The following is a 21,028-nucleotide window of genomic DNA, read 5'->3' on the forward strand; positions in this document are numbered from 1 at the left end:
TACATAAATATATATATATATATATATATATATAAATAATTATTCATTATTTAATTGTAAATCTTTATTTATTATTTTTTTCAATTTTTTAAATTTAAAATTAATCTTCTTAACTTTTTTAATTTTAAAAAATTTGTTTTACTTTATATATTCAAATATTATAAATTTATCAAATAATGTATTATTATTTTATATAAATTATATGCATATAATATATTTTTAATTTTAATATATTATAAAGATAAAATTTATCGCTTTAAATATTTTTCTTACTTTTCAATTTATAATTTTGTAATTTATTAATTTATTTATGTTAAATATATCATAAATAATGATTTTGTCTTCATAAAAATAATATATTAAAAATAATTTTTTAGTGTCTAAATAAATTATATGTTTTAAAAATTATAACATTAAAAGTAAATTAATAAAGTGAAAAACAAGAACAATATAAAATTAATAAGAATTAGTGTCCATAATATACTAAAAAATAAAAATTATAAAAATAAATTATATGCAATTACTTTATTTATATAAAGTGATGAATACATTACTAATTAAATTAAGAACTTAAAATTAATTTAATTACCCTAATATAAAATATTCTTTGTTATTTTTTTTTCAGCTTTTTTGTTTATTTAGATATGTTAGTACTAAAAGGAGTTAATAGTAATGCCTTAAAAAAAACAAATTTTTTTCAAGAACTAATTCCTTATCTTTTTAATAAAATGGTTAATATAAATGTACTGACCGTAGTTCGCACCCGGGTTCCGAGCCCGGATTAGCGATACAAAGCCACCCCGGGCACACGCTGAGCGACGTCAGCCCGGTAATTGGGGCCCGGTATTTGGGCAGATCATTCCCGAACCCGGGGATCTCGTCCCAAATCAGAACCGCCCTCCAATTATATCATATCATATCTCATCATATCATATCATATCGTATGATATCTTATCATATCATGTCTTATCTCATGCCCAAGGCCCAAGACAACCCTAATTCACACAAAGGTATGTGCATTATTTATACGAGACTCGTACTCCCACAAACACTAACTTTAGCATCGGAGTCTCTTTTGCAGGTACCACCCCCATCTTGGAGCACCAGCGTACTAGTGAAGGAGGCTCGCCGATCTTACCCGGCGGATCAGCTCTACAGCAGATTTCCGGTAAGAACATTTGGCGCCCACTGTGGGGCCGATCAAGACCAGCTCTTATCGGCCATTCTTATGGTTTTCACTAGAAGCCATAACAGACGCGCAACAGACGACCTAGATCGCTCAACTACCATGGATAGTGATGCAGCAACATTGAGGAGGCTGATCGACCAGGTCGAACAGATGCGGAAACAACACGCCGCCGACCTACAAAGCATGCGTGCCAAGCACGAAACTGATCTAGCAGCAACGCGCACCGCTAATGAAGCCGACTTAGCGGCACTACGCGCCGAGAACGAGCGCATTCACACCCAACTCCCTCGGCGTCCCTCAAATCAACCCCCTCCGCAGAGTAACCTGAATAAGGACGAAGGGCACTCGGTTTCACAACCGCCAACACCGGCTAGGGCACCGACTCCCAAGCCTCCCACACATCGGTCTCACACGCCGACGAACAGGTCAACGCACGACGTCAGCAACGCCCCTGCCCACGGCACGGGGAATCAGACGACCTTCCGCCGCCATCCTTTCGTGGACGGTATCATGGAGACACCTATCCCCTTTGGGCGGAAGCCTTTCCACCTCGATCGCTACGACGGCACAACCGACTCGGACGAGCATATCAATCTATACACCACCCAGGTAAACCTCTATACTAATGAGGATGCTATACTGTGCAAGGTTTTCCCAACCTCGCTCAAGGGGGCTACTCTCAACTGGTATACCCAGCTACCTGCCGAGTCAATTGACAGCTTCGGCACCCTGGTCAAACGGTTCACAGCGTAGTATGCGACAACTCGGCGTCATCACATAACGTCAGCTGCTCTGGCCAGCCTCAGACAGAGCGATGACGAACCACTACGGACATTCATGCAACGCTTTGTCAGCATCTCGGTGAAAATTCAAAATTTGAATCCCGAGGTCGCCCTACACGCCATGCTCATGGCACTCAAGCCCGGACCGTTTGTCGACAGCCTATGTCGCGAAGCTCCTCGCGACATGGACGAGCTACGCGCCCGTGCTGCTGGATACATCCAGATGGGAGAACACTCCGCCTTCCGTGACCAGGATCGCGGAAAACCACAAGGAAAGCAAGACCAAGGTCAGGCCACAAACATTTAAACATTTAAAATTCTGAGGTCGAGTACGAACCTTAAACATTCCTATCCGAGGTCGAGAACGAACCTTGTTAAAATTCTGAGGTCGAGTACGAACCTTAAACACTCCTATCCGAGGTCGAGAACGAACCTCGTTAAAATTCTGAGGTCGGGTACGAACCCTGGTACTCTCGTTAAAAGTCGAATACGAATCTTAATCAAATCATTCATGTAAACCCGAGGTCGAGCACGAACCCCGGTACTGTCGTTAAAGGTCGAATACGAATCTTAATCAAATCATTCACGTAAACCCGAGGTCGAGCACGAACCCCGGTACTGTCCTTAAAGGTCGAATACGAATCTTAATCAAATCATTCACGTAAACCCGAGGTCGAGCACGAACCCCGGTACTCTTACTCAAAGGTCGAATTCGAACCTTAATCAAATCATTCACATAAACCCCGAGGTCGGGTACGAACCCCGGTACTCTCGTTAAAAGTCGAATACGAATCTTAATCAAATCATTCATGTAAACCCGAGGTCGAGCACGAACCCCGGTACTGTCCTTAAAGGTCGAATACGAATCTTAATCAAATCATTCACGAAAACCCGAGGTCGAGCACGAACCCCGGTACTCTTACTCAAAGGTCGAATTCGAACCTTCATAACCTCAATATTTTCACTTAAAGGTCGAATCCGAACCTCAAACACATAAATCCGAGGTCGAGTACGAACCTCAATATTCTCACCTAAGGTCAAGTCTGAACCTTCGTCCATCTCAATTTGAGGTCGGGTACGAACCTCAACATTCTCACTTAAAGGTCGAATTCGAACCTTCATTAGCCAGTTTATCACAAATTCGAGGTCGAATGCGAACTTCGACATCCCCACAAGATCGACTTCGAACCTTAATCAAACCGCTTCGCTCATCACTTCGCCAAACCGTCTAACCCATAATTTGAGGTCAAGTCCGAACCTCGTTGAAATTGTAAGGTCGAGCACGAACCTTAAATACTCTTATCCGAGGTCAAGTCCGAACCTCGTTGAAATTATAAGGTCGAGCACGAACCTTAAATATTCTTACCCGAGGTCGGGAATGAACCTCGTTAAAATTCCAAGGTCGAGTTCGAACCTTATTACGCCAAGGTCGAGTCCGAACCTTGAGACTATATTTTCTTAACCAAGGTCAAACACGAACCGTGTTACGCCAAGGTCGAGTCCGAACCTTGAGACTATACTTTCTTAATCAAGGTCGAGTTCGAACCTTGATATGCCAAGGTCAAGTCAGAACCTTGAGACTATATTTTCTTAACCAAGGTCAAACACGAACCGTGTTACGCCAACGTCGAGTCCGAACCTTGAGACTATACTTTCTTAATCAAGGTCGACTTCGAACCTTGATATGCCAAGGTCAAGTCAGAACCTTGAGACTATATTTTCTTAACCAAGGTTCAAGTTCGAACCTTAGTTCAAACGTTCCATTCGAATTTGAGGTCGGATACGAACCTCGATACTTTCACCTAAGGTCGAATTCGAACCTTAGTTCAATCGTTTCACTCGGTTTGAGGTCGAATACGAACCTCGATACTCTCACCCAAGGTCGAATTCGAACCTTAGTTCAATCGTTTCACTCAAAGTTGAGGTCGAATACGAACCTCGATACTCTCACCTAAGGTCGAATTCGAACCTTAGTTCAATCGTTTCACTCAAAGTTGAGGTCGGATACGAACCTCAATACTCTCATCCGAGGTCGAATCCGAACCTCGTTTAAAGTTCAGCCATCTTTAGTTTGAGGTCGAATATGAACCTCAATACTCTCATCCGAGGTCGAATCCGAACCTCGTTAAAATTCATCTAACATTAGTTTGAGGTCGAATACGAACCTCAATACTCTAATCCGAGGTCGAATCCGAACCTCGTTAAAGTTCAGACAAAGACCAAACAGAGAAACCAGACATCAAATAGAAAAAGCCACAGGCCACACCACTCACATCAATAGCTGGAGCGACCTGCTCAGCAACTTGGGGCTCCACCTCAGTATCTCACCCGAGGTCGAATCCAAACCTCGTTAAAAGTTCATCCAACTTTAGTTTGAGGTCGAATACGAACCTCGAAGCTCTCACCCAAGGTCGAATTCGAACCTTAGTTCAATCGTTCCACTCAAAGTTGAGGTCGAATACGAACCTCGATACTCTCACCTAAGGTCGAATTCGAACCTTGATATGCTTAGGTCGAGCTCGACCCTTAAAAATCACATCTACTTAACAAGATCGAATTAGAACATTCAAACATCAAATTTGGGAGCTCCTCAGAAGCCCCTTTGCTCTTACATCACTCGGTGCTGGGGGGGCAAGTGTACTGGCCAGCAGAGTTGCCAACTTGTCCCTCACCAATCTATTGACCTGGTCAAAGGTTTACTAGCCTGACCAAGCAGCAAACTCATTATTGTCGAGTTCCTCAGCTTGGCCATGAAACATGGATATCGAAATACCACATTGGCCCAAAGATGCCACGTCATCAAACGAATAAAAATGCAATTTTGTCACCGCACCGCAATCACAAGGTAAAACCCTAACAATGCCAATGTGCCGGTAGACAGTAAAAACCCTAATATTAAATCATTTTACTCAAAATTTGAGGTCGAGTACGAACCTCGTTAAAATTCTGAGGTCGAGTATGAACCTCAACAGGCTCACTTGAGGATCGAGTTCAAACCTTAACGCGTTTATTTGAGGTTCGAATACGAACCCTAAACATTCTCATCCGAGGTCGAGAACGAACCTTGTGAAGGATTACCTAACCCTATCTCAAGGTCGAATACTAGCCCGAACCTCGTCCAAGTTTGATGTCAAACACGGACCTCAGCACCCTTATTTAAAGTCGAGTACGAACCTTAAGTTCGTTCAGCAGAATTCAAACCCGAACCTCGTTAAAGGTCGAGGTCAAATACGGAGCTCAACATCCTTATTTAAGGTCGAGTCCGAACCTTAATAAAATCGTTTCAACCAAATCTGAGGTCGAGTATGAGCCAAATCCGAGGTCGAATACGAATCTCGACACTCTTGTTAAGGTCAAGTCTGAACCTAATCATCCGAGGTCGAATACGAACCTCGATGCCCTCGCCTAAGGTCGAGTTCAAACCTTAATTAAATCATTTTACTCAAAATTTAAGGTCGAGTACGAACCCTAACACGCCCATTTAAGGTCGAATACGAACCTTAACACATTCATTTGAGATACGAACCTTAACACATCTATTTAAGGTCGAGTACGAACCTCGACATGTTTATTCGAGGGCGAGTACGAACCTTAGTATGCTAATCTGAGGTCGAGTTCGAACCTCAGCATGATTAAGGTTGAGTCCGAACCTTCACAAAAATTATCTAACAGAAAAATCCAAGGATGAATTCGAACCTCGGTATGACAAAGGCTGAGTCCGAACATTCGCAAAGTTACTTAATGAAAAATCCGAGGTCAAATTTGAATCTCGGTATGATTGAGGTCGAATCCGAACTATAGTACGATTAAGGTCAAACACGAACCTTAACACGATTATTCAAGGTCGACTACGAACCTTAACACGTTTATTCGAGGACGAATACGAACCTTAACGTATTTGTTTAAGGTTGAATACGAACCTTAAACACGCGAACTTGAGGTCGAGCCCGAACCTCAGAAGGATCGAGGTCAAATCTGAACCTCGGCACTACTACTTAAGATCAAGCTTGAACCTTCACGAAAATCTAAGGTCAGGTTCGAACCTCGGCTTATTACGGTCAAGTTTGAACCTTCACAAAAATTACTTAGATCTAAGATCGAATTCGAATCCTGGTTCGATTGAAATTGAGTTCGAACCTTCACAAGAAACTACTTAAAATTAAGGCCGAATTCGGATCTCAGCGTGAGCTGTCACCAAAAATGAGAGTGTACAACAGACATCGAACGTGTGTCTCAAAATGTGTGCAAAGCAAAAATCAAACGCAAACACATAAAGGCAAAAGAAAAATATGCATATACAAACAAAGTTCCCAGAGTTCAACGCTTGAATTCAAAACAGAAAATCAAAGCAAAGGGAAAATTAAACTAGGTTATAACAAAATTGGCCTACGTAGAGGCATTCTCGCAGGAGCTATCCTCCATGTCGTCCTCCTTGACGAGCTCGGTCTTAACTCCTCGACCTACGGCCTTCAGAGCTCGGGGGGCTAGTGTACTGACCGTACTTCGCACCCGGGCTCCGAGCCCGGATTAGCGATACAAAGCCACCCCGGGCACACGCTGAGCGACGTCAGCCCGGTATTTGGGGCCCGGTATTTGGGCAGATCATTCCCGAACCCGGGGATCTCGTCCCAGATCAGAACCGCCCTCCAATTATATCATATCATATCATATCTCATCATATCATATCATATCATATCGTATGATATCTTATCATATCATGTCTTATCTCATGCCCAAGGCCCAAGACAACCCTAATTCACACAAAGGTATGTGCATTATTTATACGAGACTCATACTCTCACAAACACTAACTTTAGCATCGGAGTCTCTTTTGCAGGTACCACCCCCATCTTGGAGCACCAGCGTACCAGTGAAGGAGGCTCGCCGATCTTACCTGGCGGATCAGCTCTACAGCAGATTTCCGGTAAGAACAATAAATATTATTAAATCACATGTGTAAATGTTATTAATAGAACGACTTTAATACATGGTTAATCACATTTATAAATATATTTAAAATATTATCTTTTTAAAAATCTACTTTAAAACGTTTTGCAACGATAAAAAAATAAAAAATAAAAAGTAAAAAAACCATCTAACATCTAGTCATATAAATACTATTTAAAATCAACGGATAATTAAAAATAATTAAAAGACTTGAAATCCAAAGGCCGCATATCATTTCAAAACCAAAAACAACTGAATGTAAAAAAGTAAAAATAAATAAACAAGTCAAAAAAACTAAACCCACAACACTTAAATTTCGATGTACTATCCTATTGGAGCAAAGCGGCCCAAAAAAGCAACACATAAGCTTAATTATCTCTTCTAGCATCAACCTTAAACTAATTCTCACCTACAAAAAGACTTTAGCCTAAACACAAAGAAAACATTCAAAGACACCGAGACGCATCTAAGGGGTCATTTTTTTGGAACTTGGAAATTAATCAGAAACCTTATGAAGATTTGATCCCAACAAGAAAATTTGTATAAAATAGAAGTGAACAAAATATACTGAATTTAATTGAATTTAAAAGAAGTTCACATGAAATAAATTACAATATATATTAGTTCAAGTGAATGAAATTATACTGTTCTTGGAACTTGGAATTTAATTAGAAACCTTATGAAGACTTTATCCCAACAAGAAAAGTTGTTTAAAATAGAAATGAACAAAATAAACTAAATTTAATTGAACTTAAAAGAAGTTCACATGAAATAAATTTCACTACATATTAATTCAAGTGAACTAAATTATACTGTTCTTTTGTTTCATTGAATTGAATTGAACTACATTATAAAAAATTTGAATCGAAATGCAATCTGAACCGCACTATGCTAAATTGTTATAATACTTTGAATTGAATTGTTTTAATTTGTTGGTCTATCAAGACCAGACAAATTTGCTAGCTTTATTTTAATTTTTGTTTTATTTAAATTTTCTAAAGCAAAATATTGAGAAAAAAATGGGCCAAATATATTCGATAGGTTTCAAACCTAAAAATTAGTAGTTCAACATAGTTCGATTGACTTGTCTAATTTGATCAAATTGGCACAACTTTTCTATGACTTTTTTGAAGCTCAGGTAATTGGAGTAGGGAACTAGTTGATTAAGATAAACCTTTTTAGATACATTTAATATTTAACCTTATATATATGATTATTCTATCAAATTTTTAGAAATTATATTAAGAGCTAGATATACTTTTATTTAATTGTAAATTTGGTAGTTAAGATCAAAATTAAGCTTACTTTGATTTGATTTTATTCTCTTTTATTATAGGAGATTTAGTTGGATGGGATCAATATCAGATTATTCAAATTTGATTTGATTCTCCTTTATTTTCTTCTCCTTATCTTATCTTTACATTTTATTTTGTAATTAGGGTGATTAAGATTTCTTTTGATCATTTTTGTCTATATAATCCCCTCATGTAATTTTGATCAATGTACAAAAATAAAAATAAAAAATTCTTCTCTAAGTTACATGGTATTAGAGCTTTGACTTTGATCTTGTGTTTTCCTACCATGATTTTTGCAAATTCTATGTGTTGAAGTTGCATCATCATCGTTTGTAGCCTCAAATGGAGAAAATATGAGGTAAGAGGGTAACTCTGAATCACTTCTTTTCACTAAGGAACAATTGGCGCACTTGTTTTCATCTAGAATGTCAATTAAGCCATCCTTTTCTCTAGCCCAAAAAGGTATTTCCTTTTTTCTAATGCCTTTGTTAGAACCAAACAAAATTCTAAAGCTCCATGGATCATTGATTGTGGAGCTATTGACTACATGACAAATTGTTCTCCACATGTAGAGAAAAAAAGTGTGTGTTTATTGGTTATGCTCTCAACCAAAAATGATATTATTCGGACCGTAAGTTCATTGTTATCGTTAGAGTCATTGCACCCGAGGTATTATCCGCTTTGGAATTCGTTGGACTGTCACGGTTTTGTCCTTGAAAAGACGACTCGATGCGTTAAGGAGAAAGGGTGTTTATAAATTACTCTTAGCCTCGACTCCTAAGCGATGTGAGACTTTTTAGGCTGTTAGAACAAGCCCCTCAATCGAGTCTAAGGGGGCAAGAGTGACCTAGGTCATCCTTCTAGCACCAACTTTTCGATCGTAAATTCGTTGTCATCGTTAGAGTCACCACATTCGAGGTATTGTCCGCTTTAGTGTTCGTTGGATCGTCACAGTTGTGTCCTTGAAAATCTGCCTCGGTGGGTTAAGGAGGAAGAGTATTTATAAAATAGCCTTAGTCTCGACTCCTAAGCTATGTGAGACTTTTTAGGCTATCAGAACAAGCCCCCCAATCAATGCTAAGGGACAAGAGTGGCCTAGGCCCTCCTTCAAGCGCCAATGTTCTTATCGTAAGGTCGTTGTCTTCATTAGGGTCATTATATCCGAGGTATTGTCCGCTTTGGCGCTTATTGGGCCATCACGATTTTGCCATTTAAAAGGTGTCTCGGTGGGTTAAGGAGGGAGGATATTTATAAACTACCCTTAGCCTCGACTCTTAAGCGATATGAGACTTTTTAGGCATATTAGAACAAGTCACCCATTCGAGTCTAACGGGCAAGAGTGGCATAGGCCCTCCTTCTATTGTCAATGTTTCGACCATAAGTTCGTTGTCATTGTTAGAATCATCGCATCCAAGGTATTATCTGTTTTGGTATTCGTTAGACCATCACATTTTTGTTCTTGAAAAGGTGCCTCGGTGGGTTAAGGAGGAAGGGTGTTTATAAACTACCCTTAGCCTCGACTCCTAAGCAATGTGAGACTTTTTAGGCTGTGAGAACATTTTCCTACCGTAATTTCACTGCCATCATTAGGGTCACCGTATTCAAGGTATTTTCTGCTTTAGCGCTCATTGGGTTGTTACGGTTTTATCATTTAAAAGGCGTCTCGGTGGGTTAAGGAGGGAGGATATTTATAAACTACCCTTAGCATCAACTCTTAAGCGATGTGGAACTTTTTAGGCATATTGGAACAAGCCTCCTAGTCGATACTAAGGGGAGAGAGTGGCCTAGGCCCTCATTTTAGCGCCAATGTTCCTACCGTAAGTCCGTTGTCATCATTAGAGTCACCGTATCTGAGGTATTGTCCGCTTTGGCGCTTGTTGGACCGTCACAGTTTTTTATTTTAAAAGGCACCTTGGTGGATTAAGGAGGGAGGATGTTTATAAACTACTCTTAGCCTCGACTTCTGAACGATGTGAGACTTTTTAGGCTGTCAGAACAAATACAAATACTTTGGTCTTGTTTCCAAGAAAGCCTTTGTTTCCATGGATGTTACTTTTATTTTAAAGACTTTTTTTTTTCCAAAATCATCTTCACATGGGAGAAAAAAGGAAGATGGTGTCCAATACATAATAAAGGAAGTTTAGAGGCTGAAAACAAGGGTGAACCAAGTCAGCATAATAAATACAACATTTTAGAAACTATTTCAAAAATCAAAATTCCATATTTACAAGTTCTACCAAGTTTTGATATGATTGAAATTGAACAAAATGAGACAGTTGCAATGGGTAATAAAGGGGTAGAATCCTTTGATCTTGTCTATTCTAGAAAGAAAAAATCTCAAAGAATAAAGCCAAATGACCCTCAAGATTGCCATGAATCTAATGAACCATCATGTAACAATTTTTCTAATTTTATCCAACTTGTTCAAACTATAGTTGAATTTGTCCTTGATGATTCTGACCTTTCTATTTTTATTAGAAAGGGTATTAGATCGTGCACAAAACATCATATATCAAATTTTGTCTCTTATGAAAACTTATCCCTCTTGTTTCAGGCTTTTACTTCACAACTAAGAAAAATAGAAATTTCAAAAGATATACAAGCTACTTGAGGGGCTCTTATGTGGAAAGAAGTTGTCTGGGAGGAGATGAAAGCCATAGGGAAGAATCAAACTTGGAAAAAAATGGACTTGCCTAGAGGAATGACAAATGTTGGGTGTAAATAGGTGTTTACCATCAAGTATAAGGAAAATGGATCTATTGAGAGATACAAAGCCCTGCCACGTTAATTATTAAAGGCTTTACTCAAACATATGGTGTTGATTACTCATAAAATTTTCCTCTTGTGCAAAGTTAAACACCATCAGAGTTCTTTTGGCATTAGTTGCAAAATTAGATTAGCCATTGCAACAACTAAATGTAAAGAATGCCTTTTTAAATGGAGATTTAGAGGAAGAAGTTTATATGAATATGCCTCCGAGTTTTGAATCACATTTTAATAAATAAAAAAAAAGTATGTAGGCTTCAAAAGTCTCTCTATGGATTGAAACAATCACCTAGATCTTAGTTTGAGAAATTTGCGTAGTTTATTAAGAAGCAAAGATTTAATTAGTGCCAAAGTGACCATGTTTGTAAAACATTCTTCTACATGATTGTTTAAATTGTTTATGTGGATGATATTGTGATTATTAGAGATGATTTTAATGAAATAAATAAGTTGAAAGCTTTTCTTGCAACTGAGTTTGATATTAAAGACCTTGGATCCTTAAAATATTTTTTGGGAATGGAGGTAACACGATCAAAGAAAGGAATTGTTATGACACAAAGAAAGTATATTTTAGATTTTCTTAAAACAATTGGGTTGATGGGTTGTAGGCTAGTTGAAACTCCTATAGATCCTAATAAAAAAACTTGGAAGTGAAGAGAACGGTGATCCAATAAACACAACTTGGTACTAAAGATCAGTGAGAAGATTGAATTACCTATCTTATATCCGACTAGACATAGCCTTTGTAGTAAGTTTACTAAGTCAATTCGTGCACTCACCACGTGAAGAACACCTTCCGACAATTTATAGGATCTTGAGGTATTTAAAATGTGCTCTAGGAAAAAGTCTATTTTTTTAAGAAAAATGGGCAGTAAGAAATAAAAAGTGTTCGCTCATGCGGACTAGGCTAATCCATTATTGATTGAAAGTCAACACCTAGCTATTGTACATTTGTTTGGGGAAATTTGATTACTTAAAGAAGCAAAAAACAGAATGTTGTGGCTATAAGTAGTGCAAAGGCTGAATATGGGACAATGGCACAAGGGGTTTGTGAAATTTTATGACTTAAAAGAATTCTAGAAGAGTTGCAACTAATGACTCAACCAATGAATTTGTGTGACAACAAGACTGCAATTAATATTTCCCAAAATCCAGTTCAATATGATTGAACCGAGCATGTAGAAATTGACAAACATTTTATAAAAGAGAAGGTGGATGCAGGCCAAACTTGAATACCATTTGTTCCTTCTTCACAGCATGTGGCAGACATTCTTACAAAAGGACTGTTTTAGACTTAATTTTGAATTCTTTTCAGCAAGTTGAACTTGTTGTCTACCTACGCACCAACTTGAGAGGGGTGTTGAGAGCTGAATATACTTTTATTTAATTGTAAATTTGGATAGTTAAGATCAAAATCAGGTTGACTCTGACTTGATTTTATTCTCTTATTATAGGAGATTTAGTTAGATGGGATCAATATCAACTTATTCAAATCTGATTTGGTTTTCTTTTATTTTCTTCTCCTTATTTTATCTTTACATTTATTTTGTAATCATAGTGATTTGGATTTTTTCTAATAATCTCTATCTATATAATCCCCTAATGCAACATTCCTATTTAATTTAGATATTAATCGATGTACAGATTATAGTATAGTTAACTTACTCTTTTCAAATAATGCTTGCCGACTTTTGAGAAGGAAAAAGGTATAAATAAGGCAGAAACAATGGGAGGGGAAGCAGATATACAAAGAATAGTTTACCCCACACTACCAATAGTCTCTACATGAGCAAAACCCATCCTTGAAATGATGAAATCGATATCCATCTCTCATGATAAGTTCCCTTGAGGTGACCAAAGACAACAACTTTATTACCAAGTGACAATCATTGCAGACACGGAGATTCTTCATTACATGTATAGGCATCCAAGATGGCAAACTAAGGAACCCAAAAGCAAAAGCAAGCTTTTCACTATGGTATTTCTGACTCCTATGAGCAGAAGAGGCAACACTAACATATCTTCCTGTCTCTTCTATCTTCTTCATCATTTCCTCTAGTTTCATATAAATCTCCTTTATCCGCGGATGACTGGTGTCCTCTACAGTGAACACATGTATCCTGTTATTAACCTCTATCCAGCTACAACCTGGACTCTTTCGAATTCCTTTCGCTTTCATCAGCATTCTCATATCAGCAACATTTTCTAACTCCCCAGACTCCGCATATATGTTTGCTAAAAGGACATAACCTCCAGAATCTTCAACATTTAATTCCATCAACTTCTTCGCAGCAGTTTCTGCTAGTCTTGAATCATGATGGATTCGGCACGCTCCTAGTAAGGCACTCCAAACAGTAGCATTTGGCTTAAAAGGCATCCCATCTATTAAATTCTTGGCCTGATCTAGTAACCCTGCTCGACCAAGCAAATCTACCATACAAGCAAAATGCTCATTTGTTGGATAAATGCCATACACTTGAGTCATGGAATCGAAGTAATGTTTCCCTTCAGCTACAAGCCCCATGTGGCTGCACCCAGATAAAACAGCAACATAGCTTATATGATCAGGTTTGCACTCTGTCCTCAACATATCCTCAAATGTTTCGATTACTTTCTTACCTAAACCATTTTGAGCAAATGCTGCCATAATGGCATTCCAGGAAATTAGGTTTTTCACATGTATTGAGTCAAAAACCTTATGTGCTTCTTTGATTTGTCCACATCTGGAATACATGGTGACAATACTGTTTGCAACTGAAAGATCCGAACTGAACCCAAACTTAATGGCATGAGATACAACTTGTGTCCCAAGCTTTATAATAGCCAAGTCAGCGCAGGCCCGGATTGAAGTTGCAAAAGTGATCCAATCTGGTCTGACTTCTTTGCTTCTCATCAAAACATACAATTTCATGCCTTCTTCCGAGAATCCATGCTGAATATATGAGCTTAACATGGAGTTCCAAGTTACGATATTACGCTCAGGCATCATATCAAAACATTCACGGGCCCTGTCAATGTCTCCATTCTGAGAGAATGCAGTGATCATGGCCGTCCATGATATGGTATCTCTAAGTGGCATTAATCTAAATGCAAGGCTAGCTTTCTCAGTATCACCACACTTTGCATACATTGTAATGATTGCATTCCCTACAGGAACAGAGGAATCCATCCCACTTTTGATTGCATATCCATGAAGTAGTTCTCCAGTGGCAGCATAATTTTGACTAGAACAAACACCAAGAACTGTGGCAAGAGTGAAATCATCCAACACCACGGAAGCCTGTCTCATTTGGTAAAATAGTGCCAGAGCATCTTCACCGAGTCCAAACTGTGCCACCCCAGCAATCAAACAAGTCCAAGAAACTTGATTACGTTCCCCTAAACTGTCAAACACACGCCTCGCCAGTCCTAAGCATCCGCATTTGGCATACATATCTATGAGACCACTTCCCAAAAACGCATCCAGTCTATGTTCCATGCGAAGAATCCGAGCATGCAAATGAGCACCCCATTCCAGATCAGAAATGCTGGCACATGCACTGACCACACTACCATAAGTCATGAAATTGGGCCTTAACCCCAGATTGCACATCTCCACAAACATACCAAGACAGTGGACCCCAAGGCCGTGTTGAGAGAACACCGAGATCAGCGTGTTCCAAGAAACATGGTCACGTTCAGGCATTCGGGTGAACACATGAAGAGCTTCGTAGGGTCCATATAATTGAGAAAACCCATAAATCATACTGTTCCAACAGAACAGACTGGGGCTTTCAATGTTGTGAAAAACAGCCTCAGCCAACCCAATTGCTCTACACTTAATATACATATCAACAAGGGAGTTCTGAATGCAGGTTTGGGTTCCAAAATACAACTTGATGACATGGGCATGCAACTGAAGAGCCAAACAAGTGGAGGCAAGGCAGCCACAAGCCTTCATTGTACAAGTATAGTTGTAGGGGTCATATTTTTGAATTAGATTATTAGAGTTCCGAAGCATTGACATAAAAGTTTTGATGCTATGAACTAGGAGGCCGTTCTGACAGTAGCCGGATATCATGGTGGTCCAAGAAACAGAGTCTCTCACTCTCAGCGGCATTTCATCAAACAATTTCTCTGCTTCCCTCATTCGACCGGAATCGACTAAGGCATGTAGCATTGTGTTCCAAGTAAAGACATTAGCATGATTGGCTTCGCGGAAAACACAGAAAGCATCGTCCACCAAGCCGCAGTTGGAGTACATATGTAGTAGATTGTTGAGTAAGAAAAGGGAAGCGTCCAAACCAGAGAGTATGAGTTGGCCATGAAGTTTGCGAGCCATGGGTGGCGACCCACAAAGCTTGAAAGCTTCGTAAAACTTCTGAGATAGTTGCATGTAAGACATTTGGTATAATTGCGTGTGAAAAACGGGTTAAAAATGTCTCGTTATAGTTAAACTAAGAAAATAAGGATTCTATCACTATTTTGTTTTTGTTTTTTTGCAATATAGTACTATATAAGATAGGATTCTATCACTTAGGAGTGGTAAAATGGGTCAACTCAGGCCGCTAATGAAATATGGACCGAGAATGTTCGCCCTGTCTAAGGGCAAATAAGCGAGTCTGACGGATCAGTCTGTATATCATTACAAAAAATTACAAAAAAAAAAGGTAAAACACCTAATTTGGTCTCTTATAATAATTAATAGTTTCAATTTCGTCCTTCTATAATTTTTTGTTTCAATTTGGTCCCCAATAATTTAAAAAATGTCAATGTGGGACTTTCTGTCTAAATTTCACAAACAGTGTTAAATATAGATGACGTGGATGTCACGTAAATACACAGGTGGCAAGGTCTAATAGTCCTTCTTTAATGCAGCTAGAACGGATCATTCTGATCTCACTCGTTGTGTATTAATTTTGTATCTGAAACGGATCGTTCCAGGTGCAAATGTAACACACAACGAGTGCATCAAAACGGGTCGTTCTGATTTCAGAACGAGTCATTCCAGGACGCCAACCAGGATTTATATTTAAATTTAAATTTAAGTGTTACATTAAAGGAGCATTGACTAATATTTAAATTTAAGTGCTAGATTTCAACAAAATGCAGTAATGTGGTTCAAAGATTGAAAACAAAAATTTATAACATAACATAAATTCAAATATTAAAATATGCACCATAGTTGATCTTCTTATCCCTATTTTTCATCATTGCCCATATAAATAATAAATTAGTTAGACGTAATTTACTGTCTGAGTCGCCACGACCTAAAACAATAGATGCAATAAATTTATACATAATGTCGTAACCGGGTTTACGACTGGATGACGCTAACATTTTGTTTCAATGGAGCCGCCACCAATATTTTATTTTAAGGGAAAAACATTGGAAAACCCTTTAACAGATTATCTTTAAAATCAAAGTTGGGTTTGGGAGTCGATTACGTGTAGGGAAGGTATTAACACCCTACAATGCCTGTAAAACAGTACCTTTAATTGCGCAAAATTATATAAATTTATAAATATTTAATTTACTCCTTAGAAATGTGTGTGTATATATATATATATATATATATATATATATATATATATTTTAATGTGAGATGCCTTTTTTTAAAAATATTTTTATTAGAAAATTATAGGGATTTGGGTTAGCAAATGGCTAATCAATAAACCCTTCCAATAACATGAAAGATAGAATTGCTATTCAATCAATGTTATTGGTTTTTATTTGTTGATACTAAATTATGCTTAAAGCTTAGGACAATGAATAATTATTCTATTAGTTTTTATGATTTACTTGATATTAAAGGGTAGAAGTGCTACTCAATTAATATCATTAACCATAAAAATAGGTATACATGAATATTTTTATCTAAAGAAGTAGATTTTGCATAAGGATTCAGGTTAGCAAATGGCTAATTAATAAGTTCCTCCAATAACGTTAAAAATAGAAGTGTTACTTAATTAACGTTATTGGTTGCAACATCTTTATTCTTTTAAAAAAGAAATTTTGTACGGGAGAGTTTAAGCTAGCAAATGACTAGTCATTAAACCCCTAGGACCAAATAATGTTATAGATAAAAATGTTATTCAGTTAATATTATTATTTGTTGTATAATAAATATTTTTATAAATAATAATCTTAAAGGCAACAAATCATATTCACTATGTACAAACAATAAACAAAAATAAATAAATAAACCAAACAAAATAATAATAATAATAAAGAAAATAAATAAATAAAGAAATAAAAGAAAGAAAAGTTAATAGAAGAAACGATACCAAATGAGTTGAATTTTCGAATATGATTATCAAGAAGGTGCTTTTTGGCTACCTTTCACACTACAGAGATGTCTCACAGATCTTAAGAAATACAAAAGAGAGGAGGGAGAGAGAGAGGAAAAAATCAAGCTCTGAGGAGTACTGGACGAAATTTTTTCGCCCTGAAAACTGTGCCCTAGACGTCTATTTATAGACGTCAGACCTGACCAGAACGGCCCGTTCTAAAATCGGAACGGTCCGTTCTGGATATGGACGTTATGAGTTAATTTAGAACCTGGAACGGCCCGTTCTAAATTTGGAACGGCCCGTTCTAAAATTGAAACAGCCCGTTCTAAATTCAGAACGCCCTGTTCCAGACTAGGATTTTTGGTCTTTTTCTTTGACTTGGAATGACTGGTTCCCATTTTGGAACGGCCCGTTCCCATTTTGGAACAACCCGTTCTCAATTAAATCTATTGTTCTTTTTTGTAGCTTGGAACGGTTCGTTCCGGATTTGGAACGGGCCGTTCTGGGCTACCCAATTTTATTTTTTTTTTGGCTTCAAACTTTTTTTGTTGTCATATGGTGTTGCCTCCTTTGGGAGCTCCTCCTCTTCATAGTAAATTTCTATTTCATTATTTTTGTGAGTTCGGATAAAATTGATTATTCACAGTTGCCCCTCTTTATTTATTTCTTATTAAATAATCTAAATAAGGTAGTTTAGATCATTTGTGATAAGAAATAAATAAAGATGTGAATTAATTTTATCCAGCTATTGTTGTTGAAGTAAGTTCTTGAAAGATTCAATGCTTTCGCTTGAACAGTCCAATGCTAAAATGTTGTGTTGGGATCATCAAATGTTAGTGCTGGATCAACCGAATGTTAATGTTGAATGCTTGTGCTGGAGAGGTTGAATGTTTGTGCTTGATCAACCGAATGCCAATGCTGAAGTGGTTGAATGCTTGTGCTTGATCAACCGAATGTCAGTGTTTGATGGACTGGTCGAATGCTTGTGCTGGATCGACCGAATGCTTATGTTGAAATAGTTGAATGCTTGTGCTTGATCAACCGAATATTTGTGCTTGATGGAGTGGTCGAATGCTTGTGCTGGATCGACCGAATGCTTGTGTTGAAATGGTTGAATGCTTGTGCTTGATCAACCGAATATTAATGCTAAATGGTTGTGATGGAGTGGTCGAATGCTTGTGCTGTATCGACTGAATGTTGGTGCCAATTCAATCAAATGTTGGTGCTGGATTAATTGAATGTTGATGAACTGAATGCTAATGCTGGAGTGGTCGAATGTTTGTGCTGTATCGACCAAATGCTGGTGCCAATTCAATCAAATGCTGGTGCTGGATTGATTGAATGTTGATATTGGATCAACCAAATGCTTATGCTGGATTAGTCGATGGGTCGCGCCAGGTAAATACTGGGCTTATACAAAAGAAATTGTAACTTGTGTCAGGTAAGTACTGGACTTATACAAAAGAAAAATGTAACTTGTGCCAGGTAAGTACTGGACTTATACAAAAGAAAAATGTAACTCGTGCCAGGTAGATACTGGGCTTATAAGAAAAATATAACTGGTGTTAGGAAGAAACTAGGCTTTAAAAGAAAAATATAACTGGTGTCAGACAGATACTGGGCTTTAAAAGAAAAATGTAATTGGTGCCAGGCAGATACTGGGCTTTAATAGAAAAATATAATTGGTGCCAGGCAGATACTGGGCTTTAAAAAGAAAATATAACTGGTGCCAGGCAGATACTGGGCTTTAAAAAGAAAATATAACTGGTGTCAGGCAGATACTGGGCTTAAAAAGAAAAATATAACTGGTGTCAGGCAGATACTGGGCTTTAAAAGAAAATGTAACTTGTGCCAGGTAAGTACTGGGCTTATACAAAAGAAAAATGCAACTTGTACCAGGTAAATACTGGGCTTAAACAAAAGAAAATGTAACTTGTGCCAGGTAAGTACTGGACTTATACAAAAGAAAAATGCAACTTGTGCGAGGTAGATACTGGACTTAAATAGAAAGTCATATGTGAAGTAAGTGCTTAGCCTAAAAACTCTACGTCATAAGTTCTAGGAAGCAAGAGATGCAAATGAAATGTGATGCAATGATGCAAAATGTTATGAGACACAACTTTCAAGACTTAAACTTTTGTTTATTTTCCTTTCCCTTTTTGCTTTTGCTTTTTACTTTTTTTTGGTAATTCCTCATCGTGACACACAGCCAAGGATCATGGATGAGTGAGGCCTTTGGATACTTTTGTCTTGAGTGATAGTTGGCTATTTCCTGTGGGTTATCCTTAAGCTGTTATAAGTACTTATGAGTTGAAACAACGTTATCCTGTTGGTTGCGCTTTGTGACATTCATCAAGAAATTATCAAGCATACTATGGCTTTTAAAACTCAAAAATAATTTGTAATGCCTTGAATTTTCCTTTTTTAGATGTAACATGCATTTCCTTTCAGTATATTATCATAAAATGCAAAAAGAATTGGCAACAAAGAGGTAGGATAATCTTATTTAAGAGAGTAAGAATGTGTTTACAAAGGTAGTCATTATATGACAAGAATGGCAAATATTTACAACGGTAGCAATGGGAGGTAGTTGTTATGTGAGTGACACTTTCTAGATGAACAATGCTAGTACTGCAATTCAATAATCTTGATTGCTCGGCAATAAACTTTAGAGGATAATTCAATGCATTTGCCCCAGTTTTCAGCTCTGCCATGGCTTGCCCCAATTGATACCTCAAAAATTGGCATGATACTTATCTGTTAGATTGCTTTTTCGGGTTTTCAACCTAGCATGTCGCTCTGAATTTGCTTAGATCGCCTTTTCAGGTTTTCAATCTAACCAGCTCTTTTTTTTTAACCTAATTTTTGCATAGATTAATCTTTTGAGTTTTTAACCTAGTGGGTTGCTTTAACTTTTGCCTAGATCGCCCTTTCGGGTTTTCAATATAGCGAGCCTCCCCTTTTTTTTGTTGTTGACCCTAATTTTTGCCTAGATTGCTCTTTCAAGTTTTTAATCTAGCGGGTCGCTCTAACTTTTGCCTAGATTGCCCTTTTAGGTTTTCAATCTAGCGAGCTTTTTTTTTTTTTTTGTATAGTTGGCCATGAAAAATTGCATTCAACCTTTCTCCTCAATGAAATTTAGTTGATCCAAACGGGTTTGGACCCATTCTGCTTCTTCTAATTTGGCTTCTGTCAATACTCTCAAAAATGGAATTTCAACCGCGATTGGAAGGACTGCTTCCATTCCATAAACTGAGGAAAATGGGGTTGCCCCAGTTGATGATCCTCTTGATATTCTTGTTTGCTGCTCATGTAAAGCAAATGGAAGCATCTCATCCCAATCTTTGTATGTCACCACCATTTTCTGAATGATCTTCTTGATGTTCTTGTTTGCTACTTCAACTGCCCTGTTCATCTTTGGGCGGTATGGGGAAGAGTTATGGTGCTGAATTTTGAAGTCAACACATAATTCTGTCATCATCTTGTTATTCAAGTTGGTTCTATTATCAGTGATGATTCTGCTTGGCATACCGTAACGATAAATAAATTCCCTTTTGATGAACTTTGCAACCACATTTCGAGTCACCTAGGCATATGAAGCAGCTTCAACCAACCCATTTGGTGAAATAGTCAATAGCCACCAAAATGAAGCGATGTCTATTTGACGCTTTCGGCTCAATAGGGCCAATAACATCCATTCCCCACATTGAAAATGACCAAGGTGGCGAGAAAACATTAAGAAAAGTTGGTAAAGCATTGATGTTATCAGCATACATC

The 21,028-nt window shown here is 37.7% G+C and overlaps 2 protein-coding genes across 2 annotated transcripts; both read right to left on the reverse strand.

Annotated features, from left to right (window-relative positions):
- Positions 1 to 12,567: 12,567 nt before the first annotated feature.
- Positions 12,568 to 15,603, reverse strand: LOC109815989 (pentatricopeptide repeat-containing protein At2g13600). The gene has a single exon (XM_020380832.3). It carries the CDS (start codon positions 15,361 to 15,363, stop codon positions 12,748 to 12,750), a length of 2,616 nt encoding a protein of 871 aa, XP_020236421.2. The 5' UTR covers positions 15,364 to 15,603; the 3' UTR covers positions 12,568 to 12,747.
- A 4,763-nt stretch (positions 15,604 to 20,366) lies between these two features.
- LOC145953084 (uncharacterized) lies at positions 20,367 to 20,780 on the reverse strand. The gene has a single exon (XM_083066695.1). It carries the CDS (start codon positions 20,778 to 20,780, stop codon positions 20,367 to 20,369), a length of 414 nt encoding a protein of 137 aa, XP_082922821.1.
- Between the last annotated feature and the right edge of the window lie 248 nt (positions 20,781 to 21,028).

Source organism: Cajanus cajan, chromosome 11 (genome assembly GCF_000230855.2).
Source record: "Cajanus cajan strain Asha chromosome 11, NIPB_CcT2T_4, whole genome shotgun sequence".
Lineage (NCBI taxonomy): Eukaryota > Viridiplantae > Streptophyta > Magnoliopsida > Fabales > Fabaceae > Cajanus > Cajanus cajan.

Bases quoted from the DNA above. Each gene is read 5' to 3' on its own strand.
- LOC109815989 (XM_020380832.3), bottom strand. From the start codon at position 15,363: ATGTCTTACATGCAACTATCTCAGAAGTTTTACGAAGCTTTCAAGCTT.
- LOC145953084 (XM_083066695.1), bottom strand. From the start codon at position 20,780: ATGCCAAGCAGAATCATCACTGATAATAGAACCAACTTGAATAACAAG.